At 39.6% G+C, this 19,861-nt stretch overlaps 1 protein-coding gene across 50 annotated transcripts in view; it reads left to right on the top strand.

The window, feature by feature from the left end:
* The window catches only part of MAP4K4 (mitogen-activated protein kinase kinase kinase kinase 4), a 191,159-nt gene that overhangs the window by 127,353 nt on the left and 43,945 nt on the right, over nucleotides 1-19,861 (top strand). For all 50 annotated transcript variants that reach the window (XM_072844437.1, XM_072844439.1, XM_072844442.1 and 47 more), the window contains exons 8-12: nucleotides 974-1,028; nucleotides 2,505-2,583; nucleotides 6,356-6,531; nucleotides 8,897-8,969; nucleotides 10,377-10,587. In XM_072844437.1, coding sequence (XP_072700538.1) covers nucleotides 974-1,028; nucleotides 2,505-2,583; nucleotides 6,356-6,531; nucleotides 8,897-8,969; nucleotides 10,377-10,587 — 594 coding nt within the window. The remainder of the gene's footprint in view (nucleotides 1-973; nucleotides 1,029-2,504; nucleotides 2,584-6,355; nucleotides 6,532-8,896; nucleotides 8,970-10,376; nucleotides 10,588-19,861) is intronic.

Raw genomic sequence — 19,861 nt, 5'->3', positions numbered from 1 at the left:
AACTCATAAAAATAAGGGAGAAATTTTTGGGCCTATCCTTCTTGTAATCAAACATGTTTGAATTGTGTAACATAATTATAGGTTATTTAGAAAACGCTTAAACTAAGCAACTTTAAGTAATTCTTTCATTAGAATTGCACATAAAGAAGAGAATGTTAATGGTAATAACTACCCATTGTTTGCTTTTAAAAATCTTGTTTGGATTTTAAGAAATTGGCTGATAAAACTTCATTCATTCATCAGCCAATGTTTATTGAGTGCCTACTACATGCCAGTCACCATTCTGAGGATACTAAGGTGAATAAAACAGACAAAAGTTCCTGCTCTCACAGAACTTGTATCTGAGTGGGGAATACAGTTAAAATTCCAATCTGAAGATGAATATTTCAGGGGACTCAGAAGGAAGAGATTCCATGCACAGAAAGGCAGCTTATTGCTCACCCCTTATTATAAGTTTGAGGGGAGAGTGGAGAGGCTTAGCAGTGTGATTCAAAATACTGAACTATGCTAGATTTTATTAATTCAAGTATAATTAACATACAGTGTTACATTAAGTTAGCCTTTAAAACTTTAACATCTTAATTAAATTTGAGATAGTAACATAAAATACAAAATTAAACATAAATCTGGGCCAAGAGTCTTAAGGTATTGAATGTAAAGAAATGAGAAAACATACTGAACAGAGCACATGGTGGCAGTTAAAGAAAAGCTTTTCCATGGACCACCTCTAGTTCAGTCCTAGATGTGAGTGGTTCTAATTAGCATACCAGTTTTTATCTTTATATTTTCATTCATTTATTTGGAAGGTATTCGTTACAGATGTGTTTGCTTTTAATTTCTTGGCAAACTTCTTTTCAGTTTATATACCGAAAAATGCCTTTATATCATTTGTGTGAGTAACTGGCAGTGTTAAGTTAGTGGTTTCATATCTGATCCAGTACCTGTAACACACTGTTCTGTTTTATTTTTGCAGAGTGATCTTTGGTCTTGTGGCATCACAGCCATTGAGATGGCAGAAGGTGCTCCCCGTAAGTAGTCTTCTTTCCTTTTGAGCCCAGTTGTTACATGTGACTTAATCCTAGTTTCAAGCTTTCAGACAGAACAGCTTCAGGAGTAAAGCAGTTCCTGGTGGGACATTCAGATGAAGGATGCATAAGTACAGTGAAGTTTGAGATGTGAAAGGATTCTTGGCACCCACTATTCCTTTTAAAGATCCCTGAAGTCTGTGGGTTATATTTTATCTTTTATTTAAGTTGTATTCAGATGTGTAACCTGAAGTTTGGCTGACATCAGATAATAGGCAATAGTGTTTCATTTTACAATTTAAACTTTAGTGAAACTAAATCCTAACACATGAAATTTTAGTGATACTTAACATTTTGACTTTACAAACAGAGGCATAATTTTTTATCTGTAGAATAAGGCTGGGGTTGTTTTATTTTTTGCTTTTTGGTTACTTGTGAAATTTGTTTCTCCTTTGGATTAAATCAATGACAGTGTCATAAACTTGAATTTTGAGCAGAGACTGGTAGAATTGTAGAGAACAAAGAGACAAAACAGCATTATCTGCTGGTCCCCCTAGTAAAGGGGTATACAAAGGATGTATCCTTGTCTGCTGCAGAGTTTCTGCTGAATAAATATTTGTTGAATGAATGAAAAAAATTTCCAACAGCTAAAAATTAGTTTGCAATACAGAAATGGATGTCAGTCTTGACTACCATGTGTTTCCTCATGTTTCCATGTGAGGAATTGAGGCAGGGACGAATTGCCTGGATCCTTTGTTTCAGTTTTCTCTCACGGTGGGAATAGATTGTCTTCTTTGGCCCCCATTTCCCAGCTGCCTTGTAAAATTCTCATGAACGTAAATAAACATATGAAAATGCACATTACCTATTAATGTTAATGTAACATGTTAATGCGTGCAAGTGCACTTGACTTAGCTTTATTGGGCAAGTAATAGAAACACAAACAGTACTTGCACGGAAGGAAATAGTCTGTTTTATTCTCTCATCTTTGCTCCTTCCTAATATTACAGCAAATGAACAGTTAACATTTCTGGAGGGCTTCATTGAGCTTACTGTGTCTAGGCACTGTATGACTGCCTTTACAAACAGGGTCTGATTTAATCCTCACAATGACCCTGTGACAATATAATTATTTTCATTGCGATCTTACAGAAAGTTTAAAAACTTGGTTTAGAAACTTAAGCTGTTTATTCCTTTAAGACTGTGAATCTGTATTTATTTTTGATTTACAAAAACTTTCCACTGTCAGTTTGAAATTGTAAATTCTTCTTGTTGCTCTTGACCTCTTCATGTTTTGTTGTGTTTAAATGGGGGAACTCAGGGTATGCCCTAGGGTTCATAGCTGGATGTCTAGACTGCCTTGATGTAAAGATTGTCAGTCAGATGATGGGATAGCGCATTTGATATTTTGAGTGAGGCCTAGAAATTAAGAATGAGTAAAATAAGTGCCATACTGACGCCACCGTCTCCTCTCCCCAGCTCTCTGTGACATGCATCCAATGAGAGCACTGTTTCTCATTCCCAGAAACCCTCCTCCCAGGCTGAAGTCAAAAAAATGGTAAGCTATGTATGGTTTGTTGTTGTTGTTGCTCTTTCCTTTTCACAAAAAACTGTTTCTTTTCAGTTTCACTCCAAGACCAAATTCTAGCCATTCCAGTTCCCAAAGAACTAAGAGCCAGTGCCCTGAAACACCAGTAAAGAAGTGTATTTTTAAAAATGTTTTTTCCTTGATAAAAATTCTCTTTTAATTACAGAATAGTAACAGTGACCATAGGAAACACTGTAACATGGTTAAAGAAAAAGTTTCATTTTAACATTTAAGCCCACTTTTAAGTATACTACTTTGCTAAGCATTTTCACATTCCAAAGGAAAGCTGTACTGACTTTGCAGCTTCACAGGTGAAATAGGATTCGATTTTTTTTTTTAATTTTTATTTATTTATGATAGTCACAGAGAGAGAGAGAGGCAGAGACATAGGCAGATGGAGAAGCAGGCTCCATGCACCGGGAGCCCGATGGGGGATTCGATCCCAGGTCTCTAGGATCGCGCCCTGGGCCAAAGGCAGGCGCTAAACCGCTGCGCCACCCAGGGATCCCTAGGATTCGAATTTTAATTTTAATGAAGGCATTTATGGTAATTGTTGCAAAACATTGCAATTAGGTGTATCTTTTTTCATTCCAGAAATGAAAGGAATGGTCCTGTCTTGTCTTTGGGCTGCCACCTTTCTTTCTCCCTGCAGCCCTGTTTGCTCAACAAAGATCCCTTATCAAAGTGAAGGGAGATGATGGTGACCCTCCCTGGTGAAAGCTTTAATTGTAGCAGTGTGGGCAAGAGTTAGTTTGGTTTAGTTTTAAAAGTCTTTGAGGGAAAGGGTAGTGTTTTGTTTTTGCCTGAGAGGTTTGCTCACTTGTTTCCTCTTGAACTTTTTTCTGAGTGCTTTTCTGTCACTTCTGTCTCCACTCAAGCTCTTCATGCATGTGGGCCCTCTCCCCTTCTTCTGTTTGTGTGTTCCTGGGTACATATCTTTCTAGTGCCCACCTACTCTCATGGTGGTTTTTTTCCCCTTCTGAAACTAGTCTCACTGGTTTTCCAGTAAGTGTGTCTCCTCTTGGGTTCCTGACTTTAGTTGTAAAATATGCAAAGAATTTCAGTATCAATCAAGCCGCCTTTTCTTGTGGATTTGGTCTTTTAGCTCTTGCTGTCAGCTCTTTTCTTCTTGGTTGCTCATCTTCTGATGTCCTGTAGCTCTCTTTTCCCATCTGTGGGCATTACACACACACACACACACACACACACACACACACACACGTATTTTTACTCTTTCTTTCATACTTCTTCCTGTTCCTCAGTGTTTCTCCCTACCCTTTATTTGCTGGCAGGATTTTTCTCATTCTTTTTGTATTGTCTTTAACCATATTCAACTCCAGATAGCTGAGCTTGCCTAGTTGTACTTTCCAGTTTTTAGAGAGTTCTCCAAGACTGTACAGTTGCCAGGATTTTAGACCCAGTTGGTCTTTTGTATTGAAATTTGGTAACTCTGGACATCTGTGGTGGCCAACCCTAAGGAAATCAAATGTGGACAGTGGGCATCATCAAGGAGTAAGCTGTGCAGCTGGGGTAACACTATCCAGCTAAGTGAAATAATGCTATTTTTTTAGAAAATGGAATTTATGCTCTGTCTCAGGGTATCTCCCAATTCACAAGTCTTGTCAGCTAGCCCCACTCTGATATGTTACTTGCAGTTTGGGATTAACCATTCTGTGTATAATACAGCAACGTAAAGAGAAGATCTAGATGACAAGTTTTCCCTGTGTTTTTACACAAAACTTTCTCTAAACTTGATTAGATGAATTTTCATCCATTTACATCATTGCTGTCGTTTTACCCAAGTATTCTAAAAAATGAGATGATTGCAAACATACTGTTCTTCCTCCTTTCTGATTGCCGTCTTCCTATCCACCAATGTATATTTATCCTGCTGGTCTTGGAGAAGTGATCAGTGAACTCTCTTCCAGCAGAACTTTGACCATTGATTTTAAAGAATATATTATAGACTATCATTTCCCAAATGTTAGTTTGTAGACATGTTACATTAGAATCCCCTTGGAATCTTTTTTTTTTTTTATTGGAGTTCACTTTGCTAACATACAGCATAACAACCAGTGCTCATCCCATCAAGTGCCCCCCTCAGTGCCCATCACCCAGTCACCCCCACCCCCTGCCCACCTCTCTTTCCACCACCCCTTGTTCATTTCCCAGAGTTAGGAGTCTTTGGAATCTTTTAATTTAGGTTTCCAGTCTCAAAGTGTTTCTGGTTTTTTAAGTATGAGGAGTGATCCAGGTATTTGTATTTTTGATAAAGTCCTCAAATTGTGGGCAGTGGAATTTAGGAATCTCTATGCTAGAACAAGATGCACTACAACTGTGTAGAACCTTCCATGTTTCTCATTAACCAGTCACAACTTTGCTGAGTGATTTTGAGGGCCCTTCTCTTGAACAGACCCTGACCTGTTTTTCTGTTCTTTTCCATTTTTCATAGTAGCATCAGAAAATGATTCTTTATTCTCTGGTACTTTTCTGCCTTTGTTCATGTTGGAATGGAGGGTTCTCTCCCCCATCTCTAGAATATCAACTATCCTACTTTTTCTTGATGTCTAACCTTCCATAGCAATAGTTCTTATCTTTCTTCTGTAAGTTTGATTTACACATCTACTGTTGTGTGTACATAGATTTCCCCCACTTTATTTCCTATGTGTATTTCTTAGAGAGCCTAGCATAAACAAATGTAAACTGTTGATACATAAATATTTGTTGAATTGAAAAAAAATGGTAACTTTGAATGCAAATACAAGACAGTGGAAATGATTCTTTAAAGCAGTGAAATAATTGGAAAGAACTGAACTAATTTTCTAAATTACATTTTTAAAGACTGAAAACTCATTCATTCAACAAAAATTTATTATATACCTCTCGTGGTCTGCTCACTCTCAGCGTTGGGCATTGTCAACAAATTGAAAAATAGGTAACGGTTCCAGACCTGTACCCCAGCAGAGGAGACAGAAACATAAACATGAAGTATACAGTCTATTAAATGCAAACAAGACAAGTTAGGAAAGGCTCCTAACTTTGGGGATGTAGGAGTGAAACGTTGCCAGGAAAATCTTACATGAGTCTCAACAGCCAGGATGGGTGAGTGGCTCGGCCAAGCCTGGGGATTGGGGGTCATCATGTGCCCGGCATGGAGAAACAGACAAAAGTAAAAGTAACTGGTAGGGTAAATTCAGGTTACAGAGTCCTTGCCCTCCTCAGAGTTATTATGTATTTCTACCTTTGTACATTAAGCATAGAGAATTGACAGATAAAGCAGTTGGAAACTCTGATGGAACTGTCATATTAACAGGTTCAAGAGCCCCCAGCATTTGGTCTCTTACCGGCTCCTCATCTCTATGTCTGTCCTTGTCTTCCAGGTTCCTGACATCTGCTGTCCTCTGCCTTTATTTTCACAAAAACCTCCCTATTACCCCCTTGCCTTTTCCAGTGACTGAATGATTAATAAGCAACATTACATTTAAATCCAGTTCATTTAAATCTGACTTCCTTTAAAGCTCTGTTTGTGGTATGTTGTCGGTGATGTGTAATTCTTAAACTGTGCTTAAGTGATGCTCTTATCCACAGTGGTCCCAAATTCCTAATACTTTCCTGTGCATTTGCAGAATGTTCATGGTGAATTCTGTAGCTCTAGTATGTTTTCAGACTAACATTTACTGATATTTTGGAGCTTTGCTCTTTGTAGTGGAAATTTGATGACCTTTTTTACTTCCTCTTATAGGTCAAAGAAATTTTTTAGTTTTATAGAAGGGTGCCTGGTGAAGAATTACATGCAGCGACCCTCCACAGAGCAGCTTTTGAAACATCCTTTTATAAGGGATCAGCCAAACGAAAGGCAAGTTAGAATCCAGCTTAAGGACCATATAGACCGGACCAGAAAGAAGAGAGGAGAGAAAGGTATTAACTTGTTTTTATTTTCATTTTTAAAAAATAATGTTTTAGGGTTTTGCCCACTAGAATAGGTCACTCCTTTTCTAGCCAGGAGTGTATGCTCTCTTGGCCAGTGCTGGATTTGCTGGTCTCTGCTCTGCAGGTCAATCATGAGCCTAGGTCCACCGTGGCTCGGGTAGAGTGGATTGGAGCTGCATGGTGGGTCACGAGGCAAACCCCAGACAGACAGCACTGTCTGGTCATCACAGAGGGATGTTTCTCTTGTTCCCCCACAGGAGCATGTCTTTGCTGCCCCTTTTACTTCGTTATGGGCATTTGTGTTCTGAATACATCACTCAGGGTTTATTGAGCATCAGCTGTGAACATCATCATCAGTGTGTTCACCTGTTTCTCTCCTGCTCAAGAACCTTCTGGACTTCGTACTGCTTTACTCTGTGCAGGTGGCGTGGTTAGGCCTGGGCCACGTATGTGCCTGACTACTTTTTTCTCCTTACGGCACAGCATGAACATGCCCTCATGCTAATTTAAGGCTCCCTTCTATTCCCAGTATCTTGGTTTTATATCTTTCCATGTTCTGTGTCCACCTTTCTGGAGTGCCCTGTCTCCCTCTGTCCAGCAAGGTGCAGTCAGGCTTCATCACTGTCTTCACAGCCTTCCCTGAGGCCTCTCACTCATGTTGATCTTTCTGTTTTATGAATTCTTACCATAACTTGACAGAACAACATTTGAATAACTGGCATCTTGATAAAGAATTTTTCTTGATATTCAAACTTCAAGGCCAAAGAAGAAACTAAAAATTTTAAGTTCAAGGTGATAAGAGTTGTTCGCAGTCCTCTTAGGAGGTCTGTACCAAGCTTTTTACATGTTCATTTCAGTCTTCGGAGCTAAATCATCAATGATGCTCACAGCAACTTTTAGGCCCTCTGGCATATTCAGTTATAAAAGTAATTAAGCTTTGTACGTTAAGCTATGCAGTTAGCAACAAGTGAACTAAAGTTTGAAAACAAAGCTTTTCCTTGGGAAAAGGTTATTTGTACACTGGATTATTTTCCCAGTATGTACTTTCTTAATAATAGCTCAAAGTCCTGGAACATTCGCTGTGCCAGGCATTTACCAAGTGCTCAGCCTGGAGTCCTGTGCACATTTGCAGGTGGGAACAGTGGAGCACTTTATCTTCATTTTTTAGTTTCCAAGTCACAATGACCTTTTCCCCCTTCCTTTGCCTTCATTTACCTTTCAAATACCCTCAGCCCCTCATCAGTAAGGAATGGTTCATAGTACACAATTTTAAACATAACAAAGTACTATTTGAAGGATTCTAAAGATTCTTCAGGTTGGAATTTCCTTTGGAAGCTAGCCTATTTTTAGGTTCTTTGAAATTACATAGTTTGGATTGTCTAGCAATGAAAAGAACTAATGTCATAGAGACTGATGAACTTGTAGATATATTTTTCTACAATTATATATAATATAGACTGAACCCCATTTTAAGTTCTCAGACTTGTTTTTCTTACCAGGACACTGATTTTCAACTTCTATATCTCTGAAAAAAGCTGGAAATAAGTTTTACTTGTGAATAGATTTGTTTTATAAATCTCTTCAACTTTTCTAGATTTAATTGCTCTCTGGAGTGCAGTGCTGACATTAGATACAAGGTCCAATAAAATGGACTGTTACTTTTGGGAAAAATAGCATAAAATCTGTTGAAGTGAAAACAGGTTGCTTGTGTTGAAACTTGTGCTTAATCTGCTGAAAGAGAAGCAACTTTGGTCTCCTTTTGCTCTATTGTCACTGCATCAGTTTTTCCCTGGCTTCATCTTTGTGAGATGAATTTGTGGGAACATTTGATTTTGTGTCTTTATGCCCTGAGTACCTCCTGTGCTTCAGCTGTTGCCAGTCCTGCAGACCTTTCCCTCTGCTGTGCTCTAAGCAGCTCCCTGAGTGCCAACAATAACCAAACGACTTCTCCTGGTTGCCTTAGTTTGGGCAGTTAAGGCTCTCTTTTGCATTTTGGCTTTGGTGGGACTTTCCAAATTTGCTGATGCTTTGGGGGGGGGTGTGACTTCTCTTATACGTCAGGAGCTTGAAAGCCCCTCTCACAGCCCTGTACCCCCTCAGCAGTGCATCCCATCAGCGACGGTGTTGATGCCTTGGAATCTACTCTTCTCCTGGGAGGAAGGGTAGCCCAGGGGATTGCTTGTGGGAATTGGGTGTCACGCCCTTCCTTCCCTCAGATTCACTGTGTGCATTGTCCTTTTCATTAAAGGACATACTGTTTATTTTCTGCTGTAATGCTCTTGGAGATGCTTGCCTGTACCTGTATGTGTCATGAGTTGTAACTATCCCATTTATCATGCTCTTTTCTTTATAGATGAAACCGAATATGAGTACAGTGGGAGTGAGGAAGAAGAGGAGGAAGTGCCTGAACAGGAAGGAGAGCCAAGGTAATGATAAGGCCACTCATTGTTCAGCTCCCTGCTTTATGAAGAAATTGTTCTATGTTTTTGCCAGGATTTCAAGAAATTTTAAAGTACTTTGAAAGTGCCTTAATTTCTTCATTCTTGTTCATTCTTTGAAAGATTCTTATAAACATTGTCCCTCTCTGGTTCCTCTTATCCCGTGGTGCTTTACCAAGATTGCATTGTTTCCCCTCCGCTAGTTATTTGGGAAATGTGTAGGGTTGTGTTTGGTTCTGGGGGAAGGAAGCTTGCCACTGGCACTTTCTGCTCCAGGAGGCATGGACGGTACATGTTGTACAGTGTATAAAATAGTCCTACGAGTAAAGAATTGTCCTACCCATGGGTCAGTAGGACCTCCATTGAAAAACACTGCAGTCTTTCCCAAAATGTTTTGTTTTATTTTGCTCTCCCCACAGGTGTGGTTACTAGCATTTCATTTCTTCTACTGGTGTATATTCTGTCCTGATCCAACTCATAGTCTATGTTTTGGTTATCTGTGCCTTCCCAAGGTACAGTGAAACAGAAGGTTGAAGGTTTGGTAGTATGAACCTTATAGTAACTAAATTATTCAGGGAATAGGGGATTTTAAAATTTTAATAATGGTCTCACCTGGCAGTCCTTCATGATTTCAGCTATACATAATTTGACTCATTGAACAAAAGGAGGCCTATAGGATATGTTCAAAGACCTGTGGGGACCTATATACAGGCATTGGGAGTTTGAAGAGAGCATAGGAAGAGATAAGAAAATTTATTGATACAACTCCATAATACCTTTTTCTCTTACATAGGAGAATATTTAAATCCATTTGAGATTAAATACTTTAATTTGAACTGAAGAGCAATGTAATTGTTTTGGATGGAAGTATGATACAAGGAAATAGGCAGTTTAAGGAGATTGATGTACCATGTTATTTGGTATTAGAAGTGGAGCAGTGGCTCTCAGCTGCAAGCCCAGCTATCAGTGGTACTGTTCATCTGTGCTGTGTCTCATTCTTGGGCTCAGCTGCTGACTCTGGAAATAGGCAATGGGAGGGCATACGTGATAAAGACCTGGTGGGAAGTAAGGTGGTCAAGGAGAAACTGAGAAAGTGAAAGACAGGGATTTTCAACTTTCTTTTTACAGAGTTTGAGCTGATGTGAGAATCCTAAGTAGAGATGTCTTGTTGAATAAACATCCAGAATGGAGTTTGAGATATTTGTGAAATAGATGAAAGATGTCATACTGTAGACTTGTAGATGCAGTTAGTCCCCTGGGTTTATTAGCTGATTCTCAGAGTGGGAGGAACTCAAGAGGATGAATGAGAAGTGGAGCAGCACACTGAGGCTCTGGTCTCCTCTGGGGGGCAGAGTGATCTGTGCACAGCCCTGAAAGTCCTGCCTCCTCCTCCAGCTCCATTGTCAATGTGCCTGGTGAGTCGACACTTCGTCGGGATTTCTTGAGACTGCAGCAGGAGAACAAGGAACGTTCTGAGGCTCTTCGGAGGCAGCAGCTACTGCAGGAGCAGCAGCTCCGGGAGCAGGAAGAGTATAAGAGGCAGCTACTGGCAGAGAGGCAGAAACGCATCGAGCAGCAGAAAGAACAGAGGCGGCGACTAGAAGAGGTAAACTGGGAAAAGGGAGCTGTCCAGTTGGTTTTCTCCTTTTATTCACATTTGTAGCCAGACACTTGAAGGAATGTTTTCTGTGCCCTCCTGACATGATACCTTTCCCTGGCCTCACTACGCAGGTCACTTCAGAAGGAAAGCTTATGCTTTGGGACTGGGAGGCCTCACCTTCCTTGTGGTTTTTGAAATGTTTTCCTTGCTTGTAAAAGCTTCAGGCCCTGCCCCACAGTTACTCATCATCATATCGTGCTTAGATGCAGAACAGCAGGGGCCCAGAGACAGCATCATACCAGTTCTGCAAAGGCTGTTTCTGTTTGTGGTTTAAGTTGGCGAGCTCAGGCTTGACCTGATTTCTTTTCTTCTCTTGGCCTCTGGGTCCAAGTGCATGTGTACATATTTTTCTGAAACTTCAGACTTCTTCACAAGAAAAACATTTTTTTTCTATAAATGCCTTAACTTTGGGAGGTTTTTAAAAAATAAATACCTCCCCTGTAGGTACATTTAAGAGTAAGGGATGAAAGGGGCACCTGACTGGCTCAGTCGGTAGAGCTTGCAACTCTTAATCTCAGGTTGTAAGTTCCAGCCCCTTGGCTATAGAGATGATTTAAAAATAAAATCTTAAAAAAAAAAGATATAAGGGATGAGAATAAAATTACATTGGGTGTAATATACCCTGCTGTTCTGTAACCTAGTTGTTAATGTAGTGGGATTAGTTCTACCCTGTAGTGGGGAAATACCTTTTGTACTACCTGCTCATTTAATTCATTAATACTGTTAACATTGGTATTGTGGTTACCCACAGCTTTTTCATTTGTAATTCATAGAAATGTTATTTCTATTTTCACTTGGGACTCAAAAAAAACTTTTGATTTTATTTTCTTTTTAGTACATACTTCACAGCTCCAAATTTCTCATTCATAGTAGTTTCCATTTCTCCTTAGTTCATACACCTTGTTGACTCCTATTTCTTATGGCAGAAAAAGAACCCAAACAACAAGAAAGCCTTGTATTGATACTAAACAGTGGACTTTAATGTAAATAACAACACATGGTATCTTACCCATTATTTAATAGTATTTTGGGGTTGGAGGAATCTTTGTTTTATGTGCTTATAGTCTGAATTCTGAAAACTATACTCTGTTCCTAGTTTAGAAAACCAGTGCCTGTCCAAACTAAGGAGACTGGAAATATTCAGCACAAGCTTGTGGAAGAAAACATAGGACTTAACCCGCCTCTGTAGGAAGGACACTGATGGTTATAGAACTCTTTTTGCAGTTTAACTGCAAACTCTTCTGTAGTATTTTTAAGACTCTTCTTGGTGCTCTTTGAACATAACAGGAATCCGGAGTGGTCCAGGGTTTTTGAAGTTGCATGTTGACCATTTGGACTTTATATGTGAGAATGCTTGAGTATTGAGGCTCTGGCTACTTATAGTACTTTATGCAATATTCTCCACTGTTCATTTAAATCTTGGGCTGTGCTTTCACTAAGGATACGATACAGGTTAGTTTGTTGGTTAAATCTTGGGCTGTGCTTTCACTAAGGATACGATACAGGTTAGTTTGTTGGTTTAGAACTTTAGCTTGAGCTCATTTGTTTGTTTGCTTTTTTTAATTTTTATTTATTTATGATAGTCACAGAGAGAGAGAGAGGCAGAGACACAGGCAGAGGGAGAAGCAGGCTCCATGCACCGGGAGCCCGACGTGGGATTCGATCCCGAGTCTCCAGGATTGCGCCCTGGGCCAAAGGCAGGCGCCAAACCGCTGCGCCACCCAGGGATCCCAGCTTGAGCTCATTTGTAACACATGCCAGGGAAGTTACTTTCAGGCCGAGTGGTAATGAGACAAGTGTCCACTATCCAGCCTCGTGAAGAGGAGGATTGCAAAGTGAAGGCCAGCACTGGCCAGAGAGAGAGACTAAAGCTTGACAGCCATTTTTGCTTTATTAGTTAAAGACTAGAGGATTAGGGATGTGTATGCTGAGAACTTTGTACTTTACGTGCTTCAATTAGCTCTTTAATTTCAGCTTCTCAGTAAAAGTTCAAACTCACAGTCACCTCTTGGCACCTCTTAACCAGGAAAGATGGAGCTGGGTGTGAAACCAGATGGAGCTGGGTGTGAAACCAGGAACAGGGGCAGCCTGAGTGGCTCAGTGGTTTAGCGCCACCTTCAGCCCAGGGCCTGATCCTGGAGACCCAGGATCGAGCCCCACGTCAGGGTCCCTGCATGGAGTCTGGTTCTCCCTCTGACTGTGTGCCTGCTCTCTCTCTGTGTCTCTCATGAATAAATAAATAAAATCTTAAAAAAAAAAAAGAAAAAAAAAGGAAACAAAACATTTGCATGAATAGAATCCACTGATTTGTATTCTTGGTGATCTCACTCCTTTTTACTACCCCGGGGTAAGTAAGCATTGTCTACACTCTAGGTCCCAGAAGGTAATTCTGGGAATATTTGGGGATATTTGAACCATAAATGGTTTTTAGCCCTTTATTGGCATTAAAGCTTCAATCAGAACTCTTTGGGGAATAGAGATTCCCTTTGTTATTAACAAAGTAGATAGAGATAGCCTCAGTCATAAGATAGATGACAATTAAAACTGAAAGGACAAGGGTGCCTAAGTGGCTTGGTTGGTTAAATGTCCAATTCTTGATTTCAGCTCAAGTCTTGATATAAAGAGTCATGAATTCAAACCCCACCATCGGCTTAGAGACTACTTAAAAAAAAAAAAAAAAGAGGGGATCCCTGGGTGGCGCAGCGGTTTGGCGCCTGCCTTTGGCCCAGGGCGCGATCCTGGAGACCTGGGATCGAATCCCACGTCGGGCTCCCGGTGCATGGAGCCTGCTTCTCCCTCTGCCTATGTCTCTGCCTCTCTCTCTCTGTGTGTGACTATCATAAATAAATAAAAATTTAAAAAATTAAAAAAAAAAAAAGAAAGATAATAATATTTGTCGGTGACTGGCAAAAAGAAATGGCCCAAATGTCGAGGTCGTAGGGAAACTGTGTACAGATTCTCCTTTCTTGGCAACTGCCACAAAATCAGGCTCATTGGGACTAAGGACCCTTGGCACCCACCATCCTGATTCTCAACCCTCTTTGCAGGTGAGTGGTTTTGCCCCTTACAGGTCCTTAAACTATGGAGATGTATATTTAAGAAATCAGTATGTGTGTTTTATACTCCCCTCTTCTTTGCTCCTTGAGATGTGCCGCTGCTAGGATCCCTCTCCTTTGTCTTCCTCCACTTCCCCCTCCTTGGCTCCTGTTTGAACTGGAGGTCTTAGAAGTCAACACAGGTAATTTCAAGGCTGTCTCTCAGTTTTGCTGGAAATTAAGTTTCTATTTCTGTTTTCCATTTTCCTTGTTGCTTTTGGATGGTCCCAGGCTGAAAGGGGGAGAATGCTGAGCTCAGGCAGCCAAGTTCACACTGGCAGCTTCAGTCCAGTCCTTTCCTGGACTTCACAGCTCCTCAAGTGGTTGCGTCTGCTCCCCAGTTCTCTCATTAGGACCCGTTTAGGGTATTCTCCACTTACTCGAAGTATTGCATCCAGATTCAGAACCCCATGTGGTAATGACCCCCTGCATCAAAAATGTTAATATGATAATATTACCTTTCATATTTAGATGCATTGTCCTACCTCTGCCTCAAATAGAATGTTACCTCTAGCTAATTTTTTTCCCATAAAAGTTGTTCACAGGCCAGCTTTTTCTCCCATTCCATTCTTTACCTTTTTGAGAGGCAGGCACAAATGAAGAATACTTAATTGTATTGTCATTTTATCCTAATTTTTATGCTCTTTTTCCATTGAGTCTTGATTTGATATCTGTTAACTATTTCTCCCTACTCCCATGGCATCCACATATTTGATTAGCAGCATGTTTTCTCAATTCTTTGTTCAGTTTCAATACAAATATTAAGAACAAACCTGATCAATAGTCTAAGTTAAGATTACTATGTTAGTTGGTATATTTTGGTTATGTTTTTGAACCTGTTACATATTTCACTAAATTTCCTGTCTGGTTTATGCATCTTCATTTTGATCTCATGGAAGTTTACCAAATTATTACTAAAAGCAAGATATGTTTATCTGTGGTTTGGTGTGCTACTTTAGTAAACTTCAAGAAAAGAAAATTTCTTAGGGAAGGGTTGTTTTGAGCAAGGCCTTTTGTGCCATCATAATGATAGCACATTCTGGTTGGGTTTTTTTAAACCATGTATAAATAATCTCTTTAGTATAATAGGAGTCAAAACCAAACTTTTATTTCAGGGTTAGAATTTATCCTTCCCTTTATATTAAAAAAAAAAAAGTTAAAATACCCCATTTCTCTGTCTCTTCCCAGTCTTTTCCCCTTTGGGGAGATGACCATGATACATGGTCATCTATTTTAGCCCTAGAGTTGGGATTTGTTACTTTGTGATTTTGATTGCCCCACATCCAGGGTAAAAGTTAGCATCAGCTCCAGCAGTTTATTTGCTTTTTCTTTCATCAAGAGAACCCATGCTTGCTTATATTCATTTCTATCATTTCTACAAATTCTAAAGCAATTAAAATTTTAGGGAGGTGAGTGGAAGTGGAAAAAATTAAAAACAAAGGAAAGCAAGAGAAAAATAACTTCTCTGTGTGAAGCGAGATCAGTAGTGAATCTAAATTATAGTAGTCAGAAAACATAAAAGTTTCTAAGAAAAAAAAATTAATAAACTGCCCCATAGATTTGTTAGCTGTGAGATCTTGGAAGGAAGATGTGGTGGACTCCTTCCTCCAGAGTCTTCATGTATTGCAAAGAAACAGGAGCCACTCCCTCACCCCTCTTTGCCTACACAAAGGCCTTTGGCAGACATGATCGTCTCACATCGAGAGTATATATTAGCATCTTTTTTTTTTTTTTTTTTTTTGACAGTTCCAGCTGTGGTACATACATTAGGGCGTGCAAGTACCCCTCCAACCCAGGCCTGGCTTTCTGTGAAGTCAGCGGCTCCATTTATTGACAGCGGGTAGCTAGCTGTCTTGTCTTTCTGAACTCCTTATAAGTTCTCAGGTGTTCTTTTGGCATCCTAGTCTAGAGTTTGGTTATATTTACACTTAAATTTTGTCAGAGTTCGCTTAATTCAGCAAATGTTAATTTGTTGCCTAAAGATGAGGAAGGGTTGTCTTTGGAAAGAAGCAAATACTTTCTCTACTAAGGCCTCATCAGAACTTGTATGAAAAAACCTCAGTGTTTGTTGATATGTCTGTGCAGTACCTCAGAAGTGCTTGGAGTTAGCTGAACATGAAGAACAGACTGGTTTATTAAAGTCAGTTAGTTTCTACTAAAGCCAGTAAGTCTAGTAGAGTGTGTTTACATGGACCTCACTGTTATCAGTGTGACATAGAAAAGTTTTTAGAATTGTGAGATGAAAGCATTACTTTTAAGTACCAAACTAGAAAGGGAACCTAATTAAAGCATTGCTGGATAAGTACATATTTACTTAGGCATGCTTGGGAAAATTTAAGAAATAAAGAAATCTCTTTACAATTTTAAAGATTTGGAAGTCACTTTACAGCATCATGCAGTTTTTCAGTTTGTTTGATTTTGTTTTCAAAGAGTGATTTAAGAAAATAATGATGGCATCAGTTTGCAAATGCTTCACAGGATTATATCATGTTAATCATTCTTAGCTGGGAAAGCCTGAGAGGGCATGTTTGTTAGAGTCTCCTAGGTTTTGTTATTTGAAATCACAGGCTTAAGGTTAATCCAGTATGAATTGATGTTACTTAGTTGATGGCATATATGTTTTATTTTTGGCTACTTTCTTTTGAGGTTCTATTGTAAGAGGCCAGCTTTTCACATTAATCGTCTATTAAGATATGTTTACTAAGGGCTTTTTTAATTTTTAATTATCCCTCCTCCCTTAAATTGAGAGCCTCTTCTGAGTGTAGTGGTTTTTATGGTTGACAATTTAAAATGTTGCTCTTGGTCCAGTTTACAGTTTCAAATGTTAAAGTATAATGTGGAAGAGGAATCCGTAACTACCTTGTTTTTTCACTTTAGCCATCAGTCTTGTCAACCAGTTGGTTTGCAAACCAAACCAGAACTTGCTTAGTGGGCTAGTCCTAGGAAACTTAGCACTTTTCACATTGTCTTGTGGATTTTTAAAAAGCATGTGGCTGTGTTACCTACGAGACTTGAAGGGGAGGGGCTGTGTCTACTTTATTTTTGTGTGCTCATTATGGTGTTTTAATATTTCTCAAGTGGATGAATCAGTCATCTGTAGTCCTAGGTGCATCTCTGGAAAGAAAGGACTTGTTCTTGAAATGTATGCCCATTCTTAAATGGACCTTTAGGCTTGAGATCTTTAATTTGAGTTTCAGAGACACCTGAAAGAACTTTGAAGGACCTTATAGAATATCCTGACTTGTAAAAGGGTGTGTTGTATAAAGTATGAGGCACTATCCAAATGTAATAATTATTGTTTAAGCCATTATGTGGTTTCCAAGGGATCTCAAAAAGATGACTCTAGGATTTGATTGAATCTTGTTAGGACCTAGAGATATGAACAGATTCTTTAGTCTTTTATTACTTTAAATGCTAAATGTTGAACACAAAAATCACAGTAATTTTTGTCTCGGATGCCATGTGTTCAGTGTGAGGGTTAGATTTAACTCAAAGTATTGTGATATTTACCACAAAGTGAAAAAGATGAGCAAAACATGATTCCTGCTCTCAAGAAGTTTGTGGTGGTTTGTGTGTGTGTGTGTGTGTGTGTTCATCTAGTAACCAAGAGTATAATACTTTCATAGGAAACAGAAGAAAGAGCCTCTCAGAGGTTTTCATTTGACAGTTGAGAGCATCAGTTATAGCCTGTTCTTGTTTGTAAGAAGTTTGCTTACTGTTATTTTATGGTGTACATTTTGAATTAAACTAATAATAATTTTTAACTGTGTTAAATAATTACATAATAACCATTATAATGACTTTGGAAAATAGTTGAACAAAAACATGATGCTTATCTTCCATTCATTGAGAAATCCTGGTAAAGTGACTGAACAAACAAAAACATAAACAACAAGGACAATGAGAACAAGAAAGGAAACCAAATTGTGGAAATTAGTACATGGAAGAGGGAAGACCGTAAGAGAGCTAGTACTGCAAATTCTGGAAGAAATGAGAAGCAACAGGTGGGGCTAGAAGCATGTATATGTGGACAGTCAGACTCACCCACCCCAGGCAGCCAAAGCCAGGCTGTTATGCTGGGTGTCCTTGGCAGGAGCAGATACAGACTTCTAGAAACAGTAAACAGCAAAGCCTCAGAACATGGAGAATCCCAGTACAATGAGGACATGGAAGGAGAGGTCCTGCAAGCACACGCACTTCCGCTCCCATAGTGCTGGCAGCCACACTTATCACAGATGCCACTTGGTGCCCAACACAGAGAGGGGATTGGGAGGATCCCCAAGGGACATAAGACCCCTGTAAAATGACCAGGCTGCCTTACATCACCTTACTCTAAAGCTTAATAGTTACCAAGTGCTTCTCCACAGCCTTTATAGTTCACTTTTTACTGTCTTACCTGTGAGTGGACAGCCAAGATTGTGGGCACTGAGAAAAGTTTTTGACACAAGGGATTCCAATATAAATAGAAAAAAACACCTTGAAGGAAGTGTAGATGACAGAGTTCTATACATTGTCTTGATATTTAAAAATGTCTAGGATGAAGAGATGATTCTGAAAGCCATAGTCAGGGGGAAGCAGGTTAGAGAGGTGTGCATGAGTCTTGTACTATCAGGAGTCTGAATGGTTGGAGATTCTCCAAGAGCACTTTTGGAAACTTAGGCATACTTGTGGAAATCAGAGGGAAAAATTCCTTCCCTCAGTCAAAATTATATGTACATTGTGAGGGTAAAGATTCTGGGGCCTGGCCTGCAAAATTGCTAAAACCTTTTGCCTTGTCCGCAAGCCTCCTCAAGAAGCTGTTGGAGAATGTGTTTCAGCAAATGAAGAGGAAAGGTAACAAGGGCTCTAGGAAACGGAATCCTGTATAGGAGAGAGCTCAGAAGGGCTCCTAGTAAGTTGGTGGGCAAGTGCGGAATATCTGAAGAGCAGGTGGTGTTGGCTGGCATGGGGGGAGGATAGGGCTATGAGATTCAATCTCTAAGAATAAAGAAAGAATACCTGATTGACTTTGACCACACTGGAAGGAGGTGTGTGGTAGTATAAGAGACTTCACATATGATCTGTGATAGACCAACAGAAAGCCAGTGAAACACATGAAAACAACAGCAAAAATAAAGCAATCAATAGCTTCTCAGAAAACTCAAATTTGCCTTGAGTATGGTTTTCATTTAACCAGAACTTGTCACAGGACTTGATTGGGAGCATAAGATTGTGCTTGTATCATGGATATTTTTTGGGAGAAATCAATAGATGGTATCTAAAGTGGAAAAAAACTTTAAATAACTCTTACAAACATGTTATTTAAAAACCAGCTTCTAGGGATGCCTGGGTAGCTCAGCGGTTGAGCATCTGCCTTTGGCTCAGGGCGTGATCCTGAGTCCGGGGATCGAGTCCCATATTGGGCTTACTGCATGGAGCCCACTTCTCCCTCTGCCTGTTTCTCCCCCTGTATATGTCTTTCATGAATAAATAAATAAAATCTTTAGGAAAAAAAATCAGTTTGTGTAAATACTATGGGTAAAGCTAGAAGCATCGGAAGTGGTTATACCTTGGAGATAAGAATTGGGGGTGAGGAGAAATGGGACATCATATTTTTGATATAAGCCTCTTATATTCTTTTTGACTTTTTAAAGTGCTTAGTACTTTCATTAAAAAATTAAAATGCAAGGCACGCTTAGGTTGCTCAGTCAGTTAAGCGTTTGACTCTTGATTTTGGCTCAGGATTGTAAGATCGAGCCCTGAGTGAATATGGAGTCTGCTTGAGATTCTCTCTCCCCCTCTCCTTCTGCACTCCCCCATGTTCCTTCCCTCTCTCTCTCTGTCTCTCTCAAATAAGTAAACCTTTTTTAAAGTTTCAAAATGTAAATAAAGTGGAAAAAAGCTACTTGTAAGATGACTTAAAATTTGCCTCTTAGTAGCATTTAATTAGATGAAAGTAGTCAGGATTTCCTCCTGGACTGGGAGCCCTGCCCTCAATGCAGTTGGAAACAACCAAGAAAATGGATTGTACACATCTTATCTTACCACTTTGCTGCCTCAGAGGAGAATGAGTGCTTCCACTTAGACCCCATGTGACCTGAGGTCCTGCCATTTTCTGAAGCTTTAAGTGACAACAGCTCAGGAGA

The sequence above is a fragment of the Canis lupus genome, chromosome 11 (genome assembly GCF_048164855.1).
Source record: "Canis lupus baileyi chromosome 11, mCanLup2.hap1, whole genome shotgun sequence".
In the NCBI taxonomy this organism is placed as follows: domain Eukaryota; kingdom Metazoa; phylum Chordata; class Mammalia; order Carnivora; family Canidae; genus Canis; species Canis lupus.
Note: the sequence above shows the minus strand (reverse complement) of the source record. Positions and strands in the feature narration are given on the sequence as shown.